General features: G+C 35.2%; 3 protein-coding genes across 4 annotated transcripts; 2 read left to right on the top strand and 1 right to left on the bottom strand.

Moving 5' to 3' along the window:
• Nucleotides 1–6246: 6246 nt before the first annotated feature.
• On the top strand, nt 6247–8100 carry LOC111473763 (aspartyl protease family protein 2-like). The gene is made up of 3 exons (XM_023119171.1): nt 6247–6388; nt 6459–6567; nt 6635–8100. Exons 1-3 carry the CDS (start codon nt 6270–6272, stop codon nt 7826–7828), a joined length of 1422 nt encoding a protein of 473 aa, XP_022974939.1. The 5' UTR covers nt 6247–6269; the 3' UTR covers nt 7829–8100.
• A 1347-nt stretch (nt 8101–9447) lies between these two features.
• Nucleotides 9448–14199, top strand: LOC111473760. 2 transcript variants are annotated; one of them, XR_002715765.1, is made up of 6 exons: nt 9448–11811; nt 11885–12504; nt 12633–12842; nt 13277–13494; nt 13606–13804; nt 14003–14199. XR_002715765.1 is itself a non-coding variant. In XM_023119163.1 (5 exons), the coding sequence occupies exons 1-5, from the start codon at nt 9510–9512 to the stop codon at nt 13646–13648; spliced, it is 3393 nt and encodes a 1130-aa protein (XP_022974931.1). In that variant the 5' UTR covers nt 9448–9509; the 3' UTR covers nt 13649–13970. The 2 variants fall into 2 exon arrangements, 1 of the variants encoding a protein (XP_022974931.1); XM_023119163.1 differs by lacking the exon at nt 14003–14199 and having other exon boundaries at nt 13606–13970.
• A 566-nt stretch (nt 14200–14765) lies between these two features.
• LOC111473759 (uncharacterized membrane protein YuiD-like) lies at nt 14766–16494 on the bottom strand. Its single transcript, XM_023119162.1, has 2 exons — nt 16261–16494; nt 14766–15059 (listed from the first exon to the last, which is right to left on the bottom strand). Exons 1-2 carry the CDS (start codon nt 16435–16437, stop codon nt 14889–14891), a joined length of 348 nt encoding a protein of 115 aa, XP_022974930.1. The 5' UTR covers nt 16438–16494; the 3' UTR covers nt 14766–14888.
• Between the last annotated feature and the right edge of the window lie 8 nt (nt 16495–16502).

Below are 16502 nucleotides of genomic sequence, written 5' to 3'. Positions count from 1 at the left end.
CTGCAAGCTAAAGTATCAAAGATGGTGAGGACTTGAAGAACTGGTCCATCTTATTTATAATGATTTAACCAGAGAGGCAGAATGATGTTTTATCTCAACGAAAATTTTATCACTTTGTAATCTAAAAAAAGCGAGTTATGGCACTACCTTTCCGTGAGGTGGAGTTCATGGCAGCAACTGTGACACTATACCAAGTATTGTGACTGAAAATTTTGTTGAGCAAAGTGACCGAAAGTGAGTCAAAGTCAGTAACTCTCTACGTCGACAACAAATATTTGATTTCATTAATGAAGAATCCAATATTTTCACGAATGCAGCAAACACATCGACACGTGCTTCTACTTTGTTCGTGAGTGTGTTGAAAAGTGACACATCATTAGAGAGCTACACATGGATATTCTCACCAAGGCCTTAATCAGAGTTAAATTTGTCAAGCTTACATGAGAGATCGAGAGATTATAAGTCAATAAGCTTGACTTGTACTTTGTTTAGCTTTTGCGTGAGATATTAACTTGTGGACAAGTTTAGAAGTTGTTAACTTGTAAAGCAAACTTGGGAGATAATAACTAGTGGAGCAAACATGGAATTAATCACTAAGAATTTGAGTTCGATCAAATTTAGGAGATAATAACTTGTTCGAAATCTATTCCATTAGATATAACTACAATTAACATCATTACGGTCAGGCTATTAAACATGGAATAAGCCACCAAGAATCTGATGGTCAGTCATGCTAATTTCACGAATTAGTACTTTGAAACATGTTCTCATCACTCCAACAATGGTACTAGAAATGAAATATAAAGGAGAAAGCTAGTGGCCAAGTGTGAATTCTTTCGAGGCAAGGGTCCGATCCAGTTGAGGTGGTTTTGTTGTTTACATGCATGTAATTAGTCTAAGTTTCTATGCTCGAGTTAGTCTTTAAAAGCTGAGTGATTGACGACAAGGAAATATGGTAGTAGAAGCTTATCAAAAAGTAATATTTTTGTAAATCAGTTTTTTAAAAAAACTATTTAATTTAATAATCCGTAGAAGTTAGACTATAAATTGGATAGTCACTTATAGGGGTGTACATGGTCAGGTGGTCAGGTTGGTTGGATTGGTAACCCAACCCAACCTTCTATTTTTGGGTTGTGTAAATTTTTTTTTAACTTTTATTTATCCACACTTCATAATTATTTGGATACAATATTAGATGAAATATATTAAAAGTTCACAAACAAATACATATATGAAGACAATTAAATACCGATATTTTTTTAAAATTGATTAGAGTAACAACCATACAGATCATGAAATTAAATAAACAATAAAAATATTTAGTTTAAGAGTATTATATAACAAAAATAAAAATATATAAAAATATTTTAATTGAAATGTACTTAAACTATTAGAAAAATAAAAATATATATAAATTGTGATTTAAAATATATATAACGCATTCATATTTTCCATTTTTCCCTTACGTACAAGATTTATGCATTTATTCTCGCTTCCCACTATTTTTTACAGGAAATTACTCCCTTAATCAAAAGTCATACCTCTTATATTCTCATATTCTAACTCTCCTTCTTCTTTGGAAACGACTTTGACTCTCCAAACTTTTTAGGTTTTCGAATGTATCTGAGAGTACGGGAAAATCGAGAGGGTTAGCCAGGAAAAACGTGTGGGTGGTTCGCTGGTTTTCTTCTGTGAGTGGCCGGAGGGAGAATCGATTGAAGCTATCGGTGTTGAATATCGTTGCGCGTCTGTCGGAATAGGCGAGGGGTGTCGTCGCATTGTCGGAATCGGGGTTGTGACGTCGTCGTTGGCGGCGCAGCGACGATTAGGGTTTACGCGAGATTTCGGGTAAGGAAGACGAAGGAAAATGGGTCAGGTTCACGTTCGGCCTCAGTCCACGAAACGGACGCGGGCCCTGTGCGTTTCGGCCCAACACGGACGCGCTGCAGCCTTGGTCTCGGCTCTGCACGTGTGCTCTCGGCTCGGCTCCGTCAAATCCCGCGGCTCGACTTGGTGACTCGGTATCACTATAATATATCGATTCTAAGGTTTTCGACCCTTCCGAAGTCGTTTCTGCCCTTAGTTTTACCAGAGATCAGTATGGTTCCTAAATGTTAAAGACAGATTAGGTTGGGGTTATTTTGATAAATAACATGAGGTTTAGCTAGGGTACCTTATGAAATGTTCTAAGTTTTTATGTGGTTATCATAGGACGTATTTAACTGCTGGGATTAGCTCGTTGTGAGTGACTTCAACCAAGACCATCGAGGTAAGTGACCTTACTATTGGAGTTAGCTTACTACTACGTGTTGTATGATGATGCGTGCCCTGTGGCCCCTGCATGCACCATATTTATGTGATATGATATGTGATGTATGAATTATGTTGACTGTTGACATTAGTAGTATATGCCATGAAAAGGTTGATCGATGCCATGTATACACGTAGTATTTTCGAGTCATGTCATGAGATGTTTATGCAACTAGAATGTACTTTCATATTATGTAATATGCCATGTAATGTAAGTCATCTAAGATGTCATGTAACGTAAGAAGCGTATATGCAATATTAGCACTGCATATGTAAGTTCATGTTAGATATGTTAAGCGACCTCATGCATATATGTATGTCATGTGCACGGAATCCTTCCCCTTTATGTTATGAAAGAATGAAATACGATATTTATGTTTGCCATGATATCATGCAGGTCTTTTTCTGTTCTGTGGTGTCCGGCTACGTGTAACACGTTGTGCCCGACCAAGTCAGGCACTGGGGGTATGTTTACGAGCCCGCCTGGTGGGTCCATGTACACGTTAGGTCCCGCTCATATGTTGCATGTGTTTGCATTCCTAACCCCAACAATGGGTGACTTACTGAGTATTTTATAAAATATTCAAGTCACTTGCTACCTAGGAGGTGAGGACAACATGTAAGTTGGAGATGAGATATTTTTAGGAGTTTACTTTATTTAGATTTATTTTTGAATTTGGTTATTGAAGGTTTATTTATTTGAAGATAGGTTGTTTTTGATTTTATGAATTTTTATGGAAGACTTTGTTTTGTAAGGTTATTTATGATGAGTTTTCGCCTAATGAATTAGGTATGCAGTGACGTTACTAATTAGATTTAGAAAATTGGGGACGTTATAATATATATATATATATATATATATAAAAAGAAACTAAACAAAAAATTAAAAATAATAAAATAATATAAAAAAAATTAAGCAAAATGTATATATACATATAAGAAACTAAAAAAAGAAATTAAAAATAAAAAAAATAAAAAATAATATAAACAAAACAAAAAAACTAAAAAAAAGAAATTAAAAATAACAAAATAAAAAAATAATATAAAAAGAAATTAAACAAAATGTATATATATATAAGAAACTAAAAAAAGAAATTAAAAATAACAAAATAAAAAAAATAATATAAACCAAACAAATAAATTAAAAATAAAAACAGAAATAAGTCGGAGACAGTGAATATTTTTGAATGGGACTCAATACCACTGTGGCAAATCCATTATATATATATATATATATATATATATATATATTTAGTTTGGGTTAACTTGAATGTTTTACCCATGAACCCAAAATTGAACCGATTCAGTTCGGGTTCAAAAAAATAAACTCAACTCAATTCTTATAGTTCGAGTTGGGTTGATCCGAGTTGTCGAATTGCCGGGTTAAATGTACACCCCTAATCACTTATTCGAATAGATCAATGATGAAGTTGACTTTAGTAAATCTCCTATCTTTTAACCTCGTCATTATATTATATATATTTTCTATTGTAATTTTCATTATATTATTGAATTATTTTACGATATTAGAAAAGAAAAAAAAACTTATTCCATGACCTCAAGATTGAAGGAGAAAATTGGTCAACAATTAGCACCTTAAATGTCTTTTTAAATTTCATTATTTTATTCCAAATTAAGAGTATACAAAAGTAAATAAATTATTCAATTTAAATACAACTACCAGCCATTATTATTTTAGTAGATATTGTCCGCTTTAGCCCATTATATATTACCGTCAGTCTCACACTTAAGGAGAGCTTTCCACACCCTTATAAAAAAATAAAAAATGTTTCGTTCTACTCTTTAACCGATATGAGATCTTATAACATCTCTTGGGAGGCTAGCATCGGTTGGATGATGAAAGTCCTACATCGGCTAATTTAGGAAATTATCATGAGTTTATTAGTGAAAAATACTAACTTCATTGGTATGAGGCCATGAGAGCTTATGTTCAAAGTGGACAATATCATACTATTGTGGAGAGTCGTGTTCATCTAACAGCATCCTTGCTTACATATCTCAATGTTTGGCTTTGATATCATTTTTAATGGCCCTAAGTCCACTACTAATAAACATTGTCCACTTTATTTATCTTCTTACCTAAGAAATCATAATTTTTGACATTGAATTTTGTTGGGAATGCAAGTTGTGTAGGATATTTATGAGAATTGGGTGGATAGAGAAATCTTTGAATACATAGAAAACAAGAGCAAGAATTTCATGAATTCATTTGATTTTTTTTTTTTTTTTTTTTTTGGGATAACTTTGTATAAATGAATACCAATTTAAATTTTGGAGGATTTGGCTCTCTCTTGTGATGAAGAATGGATAATGACAAAAGGTGAAGGGAATTGTTGTATTTTATTATACAATTTTTATAATAATACATGATATATATTTTTTTATGCTATTAATTTTATAAACTTTATATAATTAGGTTAATTCCATACATTATAATAAAATAATTTAAATAAATAAAATATATTATATATTAAAAAAGCTTACGTTTTTGCGGAGGTATCAAATACACTTATTCGTGAGTATACAAAAACTATAAGAATAACTCATTTTGATGTTCGGTCTTCCAAATTTGGTATCGAATAAAAATAAATATTTTTTTAAAAAATGATCATTTCCTTGATCTCAATTCAAACAGCAAAAATGCTTTTTTTTTTTTTTTTTTAGATTATTTATTTAGAAAAGGAAAAGGTAGAAAATGGGACATGGAAATGAGTTGTAATTTGAATTAATTAAACACAACAAACGGCAAGAAAGTAAGGGACTATATTGTAAATTGAAATAACATTGCAAGGGCTTTTTCGTCATTTCGTCTACTATTACCGGTTACCTTTGGCCTCAGTCACAGCACTTCCCCCAATAATGGGTATCTTTCCCATTTTTGCTTTGTGGCTCCACCCCTAACCCCCACCTCTCCTGTCATTGTTTTTCTTGAGAAATTTTATTAATCTTTTGACTTTTTTAGAATAATACAAAAAGAGTTAATATTCCACTCACTAATTACCACCATCAAAATTCCAATACCAGATATTACTCAGTAAATAAAATATTTCTTATATTTATAATTATTGAATTAAAAAAAAGAAAAAAAACTATTATATAAACCCGGTTTGATTCATTGATAAATCGCTACACTTAAATTTTAAAAATATCTAATATATTTTTAAATTTTAAATTTTATGTTTAATAAAATTCTAAATTTTTAATTTTATGTTTAATATGTTGGATATGAATCTCTACTTGGGTTCATTTTTTTAAAAAAAATTTAAGAACTAAAAAATAAAGTCTGAGGATTAAATTATAATAAAACCAACAATATTAAATTTAACTAAAATCTAATTTTATTAAAATATTTAAATTCTAAAATTTATTAAAAATGGAAGAATAGAAGTAAGGGCATCCAAAAATAGAGGGAAAAAGTATTATTCTAAAATTTATTAAAAATGGAAGAATAGAAGTAAGGGCATCCAAAAATAGAGGGAAAAAGTATTTTTTTTTTTAAAAGTTAAGAATATTAGTGAAAAATTGAAAATTTTAATCTTTTTAAAAATTAAAATATTAATATATTTTTTGAAAGTTTAATGCTGTAGTAATGATTTTCGTTCATAATATTAAAAAAAAAAATTAAAAATTTTAAAAATATTTTTGAAATAAATTACTCAACCTAAAACTAAAATAATAGTATTTTAAAAATTTAAAGTTCTAGTATTAAATAAATATGTTATATATATATATATTATAAATAATAGTATTTTAAAAATTTAAAGTTCTAGTATTAAATAAATATGTTATATATATATATATTATACAATGATAATTCGACTCCCAAAAAAATTAAAAGTAAAAAATAAAACTTTTATAAAGTCCACTTTAATTCTTTATACTTCTTTTATTTATACTCTCACACCTGTGCCGAACTCGTACCTCCCGCACTCTCAAAAATGGAGGCAAAAACCAGTGCATTACCCTTTATCGGCTTTCTTCTCACTCTTCTCTCTCTCTCCACCGCCTTCTCCGACTTCCAGACCCTTATACCCAAACCTCTTCCGGCTTCACCTTCACTCTCTCTCCACCGCCTTCTCCGACTTCCAGACCCTTATACCCAAACCTCTTCCGGCTTCACCTTCACTCTTCTCGCCTGAATCCGACACCGATTCCGAGTCTTTCATCTCCTCGGAGGCCGGCTTAGAGTTGCAGCTTCACCATTTGGATGCTCTGTCTCTGAACAGAACGCCGGAGGAGCTCTTCCATCTCCGCCTTCAGAGAGACGCTCTCGGATGCTCTGTCTCTGAACAGAACGCCGGAGGAGCTCTTCCATCTCCGCCTTCAGAGAGACGCTCTCAGAGTCACGAAACTGAGTTCACTCAGTGGTGGCTCTCAGAATCTTAGCCAAGCTAGTGGGACCAGCCACGGGACCACTGGGTTCAGTAGCTCAGTGATCTCGGGACTCGCTCAGGGTAGCGGCGAGTACTTCACGCGCATCGGCGTTGGCACGCCGCCCAAGTATATCTACATGGTTCTTGACACTGGTAGCGATATTGTTTGGCTACAGTGCGCTCCCTGTAAGAATTGCTACTCTCAGACCGACCCGGTTTTCAACCCGGTTAAGTCCAGATCCTACTCCAAGGTCCTTTGCCGAACGCCGCTTTGTCTCCGGCTCGAATCTCCGGGGTGCAACCAGAAGCAGACGTGTCTCTACCAGGTTTCTTACGGGGACGGTTCCTATACCACTGGTGAATTCGTCACCGAAACCCTAACCTTCCGGCGGACTAAAGTGGAGCGCGTAGCCCTAGGTTGCGGCCACGATAATGAGGGCTTATTCGTTGGTGCGGCGGGGCTTTTAGGTCTCGGTCGGGGAGGATTGTCATTTCCGTCGCAAGCTGGCCGGAGTTTCAATCAGAAATTCTCCTACTGCTTGGTGGACCGATCCGCCTCTTCCAAACCGTCCTCCGTCGTCTTCGGTGACTCCGCCGTATCTAGAACCGCCCGGTTCACTCCTCTTCTCACAAACCCTAGGCTGGATACATTTTACTATGTCGAACTGTTAGGGATCAGCGTCGGAGGCACGCCTGTTTTCGGCATCTCCGCTTCACATTTCAAGCTCGATTCGAACGGAAATGGTGGAGTCATCATCGATTGCGGTACCTCCGTCACTCGATTAAACCGACCGGCGTACATAGCCTTGCGCGACGCCTTCCGTGCTGGAGCCTCGAGTTTGAAATTGGCCCCTGAGTTTTCCCTTTTCGATACTTGCTACGACTTATCCGGGAAAACGACGGTGAAGGTGCCGACGGTGGTGCTACATTTTAGAGGCGCTGACGTGTCGTTACCGGCGTCCAATTATCTTATCCCGGTCGACGACAACGGGAGGTTCTGCTTCGCCTTCGCTGGAACGACCAGTGGGCTGTCCATCATCGGCAACATTCAGCAGCAAGGATTCCGGGTCGTGTACGATTTGGCGGGTTCCCGGGTCGGATTCTCCCCTCGTGGTTGTGCCTGATGTCGACGGACCGACGTAATGCAAGGCCGGGAAAATCCTCCCGCCGCCGTCTGTCCATTTCCTTTTTTCAGTTCAGTCGTGATGATTAAAAATAAAGAAAAAGAAAAAAGGAAAAGTTTAAACAGACTAGCTGAGCTGTATCAGTATCAAAAAATTGGAGGTGAAAGGAGTATATGGACTCAGAACGGTGTCGTTTAATGTTTACTATTTTACTTGACTTCTTCTATCTTTACCCTTTGAATATTTTAGTCTGCCAAATCAGTGTCTTATTTCAAATAAATAATTTAAAATAAATTAAGGTTGAGTTGATAATTAAGCTGAGTCAAATATTTTTTTTATTAGGCCCAGTTAGTGTAAAAATATATTTTATTTTACGGTTAAATTGAAGAAAATTATAACTTTAAAAGTTAGAATTTCATATTTATTATTTAATATAATTTTATGAAATATTTTCTATAATCTGCTAAATGACTAATTTCAATATTTAAAAATTCTATTTTTTTTAATTAGTAAACTTATAATTTAATTTTAAATATTTCTATGCTTATGTTTTATGTAAGGTTAATATGTAATGCTTAATTATAATTTTTTTAAAAAGTAAAGAGTATTAGTGGGAAGAAAGAGACACAATTTGGAATTCAAAACAATAAGATATTATAAATCTAGTCTAATCCTTAAATTTATAAATTTTAATGTTAGGTAAATTTGTTAGTCTTAACAAAAAAAATTAATAGATAAATATTTTATACTAACTAATATAAAATTCAAAGTTTATATAAAGCTCAATTTTCTACACCAACTCACGAATTATAATAATAATAATAATATATATATATTAAAGTTTAAGAATATTACATAATTTTTAAAGTTTTGGAGGCATTTTTTTTTTTAAGTTAGATAACATTCGATATTAGTTTAGTCATTATTTTTATTATTAATCATATAAGTAATATTATTATTTTATATGGTTAAGTTAATAAAATTATTTTTAAATTTTAGAGGGCTTTTTTAACTCTCAAACGTTTCAATAATTCAAAAACTTTTTAAAAGCAAGCCTCAAAATTATCTTTATTATTTGCTTTTATAAACTTTATTAATACTATGGTTTAAAAAATATTCATACTTCAAAAATACCTTTTGATTTTTTAAAACTATCTTTAAACTTTTTTAAGAAAATAAAAAAAACATTTAAATGAATTTTTAAAAATAACGTTAAAAAGTTTGGATATAATCTCGAAGTGTCAATCAATGATTAGAAAAAAATGGTAATACTAATTTTAAATTTTATTTTTTTAAATATAATATTAACTCTAAGATATTTTTTAACTTTTAAATAAGTAACAAAAAAAAAAAAAATCAAATTCAAATATATCTTTTAAACAAATTACTATGGCTTACATAAATTAAAAAATATATATATATATTTTTTTTTCTACAATTTTTTTGAAAATTAATAGATATTTAGTTTATAGATAATTTTATTAATTTAGCGTATATATATTTTTCATTTTGCCGTATGGAGCACAAGGGTAAGATGGAGTATCCAACGACGTCGTTAAGGAGGCGCCATCTTGGTGATGTGAAGCACGGGGTTTTAGCTAATTCCCTATTAGCTCAACTTCTCGCTCTGCGCATTACTCCCCATTTTCTTCCTTCATTCTTATGAATCCTTCCTTCTCGCATGGAGCTTCTTTCTCCCATCTCCTCTTCTCCCTCTTCAATAACCACTCCTTCCGTTTCACTCTTCCCTGCCAAATTTCCAATTCTAAATTGGCATAACAAAACCCAATTCAGGATTCAACAACCCGCCTCCAAAATCTACAGATACCCAACTTTTAATCTTCCAAGATGTAGAACCAACTTGATAGTTTTCGCTAATTTCCCTCGTCCCACCAGACGCGGCAATTCGCTTCGGAAGAAACTCACCCAGGAGCAACAGGTACGTCGAATTCCCATTCCCGACAATTTAAATCCTGATTTTCAATTGCGCGAACGAATTTCTGATCATAGTGAGACTGCCAGTCGTGTTGGTGGTGATGTTAGTGATAACACTGTTGAAACAAAACCGAAAGGTTTAGGTGAATCTGTTTTGTGGAATAGATTAGAGAATTGGGTTGATCAATATAAGCAGGATATTGAGTTTTGGGGGATTGGTTCTGGTCCTATATTTACGATATTTCAAGACTCAGATGAGAATGTCAAATGGGTTTCTATTAATGAGGATGAAATTTTAGCGAGAACCCAAGTTGAGAGAGTTGATTTGGATGACACAAATGGAGTGAACCATAAAATCTCGGCTGCAAGAAGGATTGCAAGAGAAATGGAGAGTGGGAAGAATGTGCTTCCAAGGAATAGTTCAGTCGCCAAGTTTGTAATTGAAGGAGATGATCAGTCTACTGTTCTGAAAGCTGCTCAGGGTTTCAATTTTAGGCCTGAGGTTTTTACCAAGTTTTCACGAGCTGGGGGCTTAGTTCTATGTAGTTTTCTCTTACTTTTTTCTTTGAAGAAATTGTTCACTTTCAAAAAGGAGGAGGTTGAGTATAGCGAATTCGAGAAAGAAATGATGAGGAGGAAGATCAAATTTAGAAAGGGGAAAGAGGTGTTGGAGAATGGTAGAGTTGAAGTTATTCAAGAACGTGCAGAACCACCTAAGGTGTCATTTGAAAAGCCCAAATTAGATAAGCAAGAACTTATGCGTACTATAGCAAAAGAAAAATCGAAAGCATCAGCTACCAATCTAGGTTTAGTTGAGTCTACGGAGGCTTTGAATGAAAGTGTTGTAGATTTGAGTAACAAAATTCAGGAAATAAGAGAGATGGCACGCGATGCACGGGAACTTGAGGCACGAGAAGACCCCTTTTCTGTTTCTGATGAAAGCAGTCTCTTGAATGGAAAATTGCCAAACGAAGATGACATTGTTGAACATACAGATGAAGGTTCCTGTTTTCCGGCTGATGTTTTAGCACAGGATGAGCATGTGCTTGAAAGTGTTGAGAGTGAGCTCCCACACAGTGTAGCTTCTGAAGAGAAAAAGGATTTGCAAATATCTAGCACGTCAAGCGTGGAAGTGCCACTTAATGGCTATAGCACCTCATGGGATGTTAAAGATTGTAAGACTTCTTTAGGAGTTATGGATACAACGCAATCTGAAACTTACTGTGATACCGAGAAACTAAAAACAGATTCCGAACAAAAGAAACTAAAAATCTTGAGAACAGTGAAGGAAGCTAGGGAGTATCTCTCTGAAAAACAACAAAAACAAATGCCTGATGAGAAAATTCAAGGCATAACTGCACAAGAATTTGCTGCTGCTCCAGGGCTTTCAAATGATAACATGTTGGAAAATGTGGTGAACAAGGAAGCAGATTCAGAAAATATACTGTTCAAATCTTCCTTTTCATTTGAGGCATTAGATTCGTCATCTTTGATTAGTGACAATGTTGATTCAGCACACAGTGATAAAAGTTCCATCTCACTCGAGGACGACCGCTCTAAAAGTTCTGTGGAAGGAGGACCCTCAGTAGGCGGCAGTCAAGATCTCCACAAGTCATTGGATCGTGAAAGCAATGATCGTGATGCAGAAACCATGCCGTATGGAGAAACAAAGAGCTGGATGGAAGATAATTTTGATGAACTTGAGCCTTTTGTTAAGAAGATTGGAGTTGGCTTTAGAGATAACTATATGGTTGCTAGAGAGAAAGGTGAACAGCAATCTGATGCCATTTCTACATTTGCACAACTTAAGTATGAAAATGACAATGAAGAGGAGCTTGAGTGGATGAAGGACGACAACCTTAGAGATATTGTTTTTAAGGTTAGAGAAAATGAACTATCGAACCGAGATCCATTCTATTCAATGGATCCAGAGGAAAAGCGTACGTTCTTTAAGGGTCTTGAGAAGAAAGTCGAGAGAGAGAATGAAAAGCTGTTGAAGTTGCATAAGTGGCTCCACTCCAGCATTGAAAATCTTGACTATGGAGCAGGTATTTCAATGTTCTTGAGCTTTTTATGTTAAATAGTTCTTATCCTGATTCCCCCTTATGTTCTTTTCTCTAGATGGCATCAGCATATACGATCCACCCGAAAAAATCATTCCCCGTTGGAAGGGTCCTCCTTTAGAAAAGAACCCTGAGTTCATCAATGACTTCCTGGAGCAAAGAAAGGAAATTTTCGCTGTGAAAGCTGGTTTGCCTCTTTCTACGAATAAAGACGAGCAGAAGTCTTCTAATCCCGATGGTAGCATTGAAAATATCAATGATCCCAATATGACAATTCATAACAAAGAAAGGAAAGATTCTACGACAATTATAGAAAGTAGTGATGGATCCATCAGACGTGGTAAAAAATCAGGGAAGGAATTTTGGCAACACACAAAGAAATGGTCCCAGGGATTTTTGGAATCTTATAATGCAGAGACAGATCCAGAAGTCAAATCTGTTATGAAGGATATTGGAAAAGATTTAGATCGGTGGATTACTGAGAAAGAAGTGCAAGAAGCTGCCGAGTTAATGGACAAGTTGCCTGAGAGGAATAAAAACTTCATGGAAAAGAAATTGAACAAGCTCAAAAGAGAAATGGAAATGTTCGGACCACAGGCTGTCGTTAGCAAGTACCGTGAGTATGCAGAAGAAAAGGAAGAAGATTATTTGTGGTGGTTAGATCTTCGCCATGTACTTGTGAGTATGATTAAAACTCAACTTATGATGTTACAAATACTTTTGGAACATTGTTTCACTTCAACTTTCATTTGAATATTTTGAAATTCTTTGTGATTTGATTTTGAACACTTCATTTAACTTTACAGTGCATCGAACTGTATACGGTGCAAGATGGAGAGCAGAGAGTAGGATTCTATTCCTTGGAGATGGCTGAAGATCTTGAACTTGAGCCAAAGCCATGCCATGTTATTGCTTTTGAGGATGCTGGTGATTGCAAAAACTTTTGCTATATCATTCAATCTCATCTGGAAATGTTGGGGACTGGCCATGCGTTTCTTGTCGCACGTCCACCTAAGGTATGGAATAACTTGTTTTCGAGCTTCAAGCTTTCTAATACATTTGACAAACTCGAAAGTGGCTAATGACATTTTGCATTGTCTGTACTTATTTCCCCTTAATCATCTGATGGATTATCTGAATGATCTAGCAAACGTTTGTTCTTACCGAACCAATATCCGTTTGTGGAACTTCCAAACCTTGGGATTTCTCCAATCATTGTGAATTTATATAATTTGCAGGTTGTTGTGGTAATTAAATCATTACTTTGAAGTTACTGTGTGTGCATAGACAATCTTCCTGTTTGATTAATCTCTTTTTGTGATCGTCAACTATTGAGACAACCCGTCGTATTTTGTATGTATTTTTCTTTCTTTTCGTTTTGTTGTTATCCGGATATCTTATCGATTTTACTTGCATAACCGTGTTTCTCTCTTGTTAAAAAATTTGCAAGGATGCCTTTCGGGAAGCCAAAGCCATTGGTTTCGGTGTCACAGTCATTAGAAAAGGTGAGCTTAAGCTCAATGTGGATCAAACGCTGGAGGAAGTGGAGGAACAAATCACTGAAATCGGTAGCAAAATGTACCATGATATGATCATGAAGGAGCGTTCTGTAGATATTAGTTCTTTAATGAATGGTGTACTTGGTTTGAGCAACACACCAACAAGGAGGTACCTTTTGATCCTTGATATATATATATATATATGATACTTTAATGGTTTGTTTGACTTGGCTTTCACTTTGTGAAGTAATCTCTTCTTGATTGTTCACTTTCTTTTCAGAGGAAAATCAAAACGAAAGTTAAAGAAACTGAAGAAAAAATGACTAGAAGCCATGACATAAATATAAGTTGCACATTCCTGCTGACCGACTCCGACCGTCCGACGATGCTGAGGGCTGGAATGGTCGATCCCGGACAGCATTTTTGATGGAAAACTCTCCTGGGTTCTCATCTTGTTTCATGCACTTGTGGAGGTGGAGGTACGTAAACTGATCGATTTCGATGCGAAAAAATAGTTACAAATTGCTTCAGCCGTGTTATGTCAAAACAAAGATTTTGAGATCAAGCATTTTGATCAGAGCTATTTACTCCACTGTTGACAAAGCTAGGAAATGTTACTGTCATGTCCCTGTAAGCAAAGAGAACTTATATTATGATGTTTGCCATTGATAAAACAGGCGTTTTATGTCACCATAGAGACCCTGCTATCGTTCAGACAATTGCAGTCAGACAATTGCAGATATGGTTCAAAGCCTGTTGTAACTGACTTACAGATGGTTTGTACTAGATTTTACCTCTTCATGTCCGATGAAGCCAGTACATCCCAGATCGTACAACTTAAAATGTATCTAGGAACTCAATATTAAATCAATCCGAACACTTAAGAAACCATACAACAAAGGGTAATCAATCATTAGAATCATCTTCTTACATTCAATCAATCCTGACAGTCTTTGGAGTGTTCGAATGAAAGACTCTAGTTTCTTATCGCGTCTAAACTGTCTCGCCGCTACAAGGACTCGATGTTGTGATGATTCATGGGATTTTTTCTTATTATTTGAAGGCCGATATCAAAACATCACCCCCTAACATCTTGATGGTGCAAGGACAGAATTAAAATAAAATTATTTATGAATTTTTTTAAAAAAAAGAATGATATATTCCTAATTTGATTTGGAATTTCTAATTGGATTATTAGAATATAGATTAAATATCACCTTCTCTTAGATGAAGATCAAAAAGAGAGAGGAAGAGTAAAATTTCATACTACATTGTTCTAAGCGAGGCCTCTTATCGTAATAAACATAAGCGGACTCTTATCGCACTGTTAAATTCTACATAAATTAATAGACATCGAACTAAATTGTAATTTCTTTTATGTATTCAAATAGTCTTTTTTATTTATTGTTTATAAACATCTAATAAAAATTAAATTCAATCTAGAAATGAAATTGATTATGGTTACTATGAACAAAGAAGAATGCTATAAAGTTATGATGCCATTTGTAAATTAGAAGGCAAAAAAATGAGCCATTTCCATAGTGAAAAGGAGCTGCGATGGGATCAAGAAGTTGAAGGTGGGATGATGGAGCCCTGGCAACAGAACCAAGCAACCACAATGCCTAGCAGAGCACCAGCAAGGACCTGCAATGGCGTGTGCCCAAGCAGCTCTTTCAGCTTTCTTTTTCTTATGGGATGGCCTTCAAACAAGTCCTCAACGATCAGATTAAGAACCTGCATTATCATTTCATTCCAAATCTTTATAACAATATACCTTACTTGTTGAGAAAGCAATTACACATGTCTAAAATATGCCCCATTTAACCCTAGTTTAATTAATTAAGTCATATATTCTCGAACAAGATGATAAAGGTTTTAATCTTTTCGTCCTTACATGTTATTGGAGTCAAACGCTTATGACACGATACTTTCTTTATAAAAACCACAAATTAAGATCGATGCAAGTGACATAAGCCACAGATACCACCGTACCATCACTTAAGTTTTGGGTAAATTTCCTGAAGTAACCATCTAACCTTACAACATTTGATGACTTTGGAAATCATGACGTCAAAGACATCTAAATCTAGACACTGAATGTGAGATCCCATATCGATTGGAGAAGAAAACAAACAATCCCTTATAATAAGAGTGTGAAAATTTCTCCCTAATGGACGCGTTTAAAAATGTGAGATTGACGACGATACGTAACGGGCCAAAACAAGACAATATGTACTAACAGTGGGCTTGAGTTGTTACAAATAGTATCAGAGTCAAACACTGTGGCAGTATGCCAACGAGAACGCTGGCTCCCAAAGAGGGAGGTGGATTGTGAGTTCCCACATCGGTTGGAGAGAGGAACGAAGCATTCCTTATAAGGGTGTGAAAACCTCTCTCTAGTTGATGCGTTTTAAAACCGTGAGAGGTGATGCATAACAGGTCAAAGTGGACAATATACACTAACGGTGGGCTTGGGTTGTTACAAATGGTATTAGAGCGAGTCACCGAGTAATGTGCCAGCAAAGACACTAGCCCTCACGGGGGGTGGATTGTGACATCTTACATTGGTTAGAGAGGGGAACAAAACATTTTTTATCCGAATGTAGAAACCTCTCCCTAGTAGATACATTTTAAAGTCGTGAGGCTGACAATGATACGTAACGATTACTTAGGATATCATTACCAAGCATATCAGCTAACAGAACTCCATACAGTAAGGAACCATAAGCCAGATAAAGCCATGTCAACTCAGCCTCTCCTCCCCAACACACAGAGAAAAACAGAGAAGAAAGCCCATAAATGCAAAAGATCCATATTGATTGGCAGCAGAACTAAGTACTAACCAACATATTCAAACAACTCAATCTGAGAAAGGAAACTTCAAAGTTTAAGATTATTCTAAGCAAATTTATGTAAAACAAACAAGATTTTGTACCTCAGCTTGCATGCCGGTATGTCGACGAATACCAATTGCATCATACATGACAATAAGACTAAACCCCAAGCAGACTGGAAATAGCGAGTCCGCAACGCCATGACAAAGAGCCACGGAAGTCGTCAAAGCGGTGCACAATGCAGAGTGAGAAGAAGGCATTCCACCACAACCAAACATTATCTTCAAATCCCATTTCCTTTCCACGAAAAAGTTCAACAAAACCTTCGTCGATTGAGAAAAAA

The sequence above is a fragment of the Cucurbita maxima genome, unplaced genomic scaffold (assembly GCF_002738345.1).
Source record: "Cucurbita maxima cultivar Rimu unplaced genomic scaffold, Cmax_1.0 Cma_Scf00159, whole genome shotgun sequence".
Taxonomy (NCBI): domain Eukaryota; kingdom Viridiplantae; phylum Streptophyta; class Magnoliopsida; order Cucurbitales; family Cucurbitaceae; genus Cucurbita; species Cucurbita maxima.
This window is presented reverse-complemented; position numbering and strand designations above follow the sequence as displayed.

Excerpts from the sequence above, each read along its gene's own strand:
- LOC111473759 (XM_023119162.1), bottom strand. The coding sequence starts at position 16,437 with ATGTTTGGTTGTGGTGGAATGCCTTCTTCTCACTCTGCATTGTGCACC. Across the intron at positions 15,060-16,260 it reads ATACCGGCATGCAAGCTGAG|GTTCTTAATCTGATCGTTGA; the intron begins GTACAAAATCTT and ends ATGATAATGCAG.
- LOC111473760 (XM_023119163.1), top strand. The coding sequence starts at position 9,510 with ATGGAGCTTCTTTCTCCCATCTCCTCTTCTCCCTCTTCAATAACCACT. Across the intron at positions 11,812-11,884 it reads AAATCTTGACTATGGAGCAG|ATGGCATCAGCATATACGAT; the intron begins GTATTTCAATGT and ends TCTTTTCTCTAG. Across the intron at positions 13,495-13,605 it reads AGCAACACACCAACAAGGAG|AGGAAAATCAAAACGAAAGT; the intron begins GTACCTTTTGAT and ends CTTTCTTTTCAG.
- LOC111473763 (XM_023119171.1), top strand. The coding sequence starts at position 6,270 with ATGGAGGCAAAAACCAGTGCATTACCCTTTATCGGCTTTCTTCTCACT. Across the intron at positions 6,389-6,458 it reads CCTCTTCCGGCTTCACCTTC|CTTCTCGCCTGAATCCGACA; the intron begins ACTCTCTCTCCA and ends TTCACCTTCACT. Across the intron at positions 6,568-6,634 it reads CTCTGAACAGAACGCCGGAG|GAGCTCTTCCATCTCCGCCT; the intron begins GAGCTCTTCCAT and ends AGAACGCCGGAG.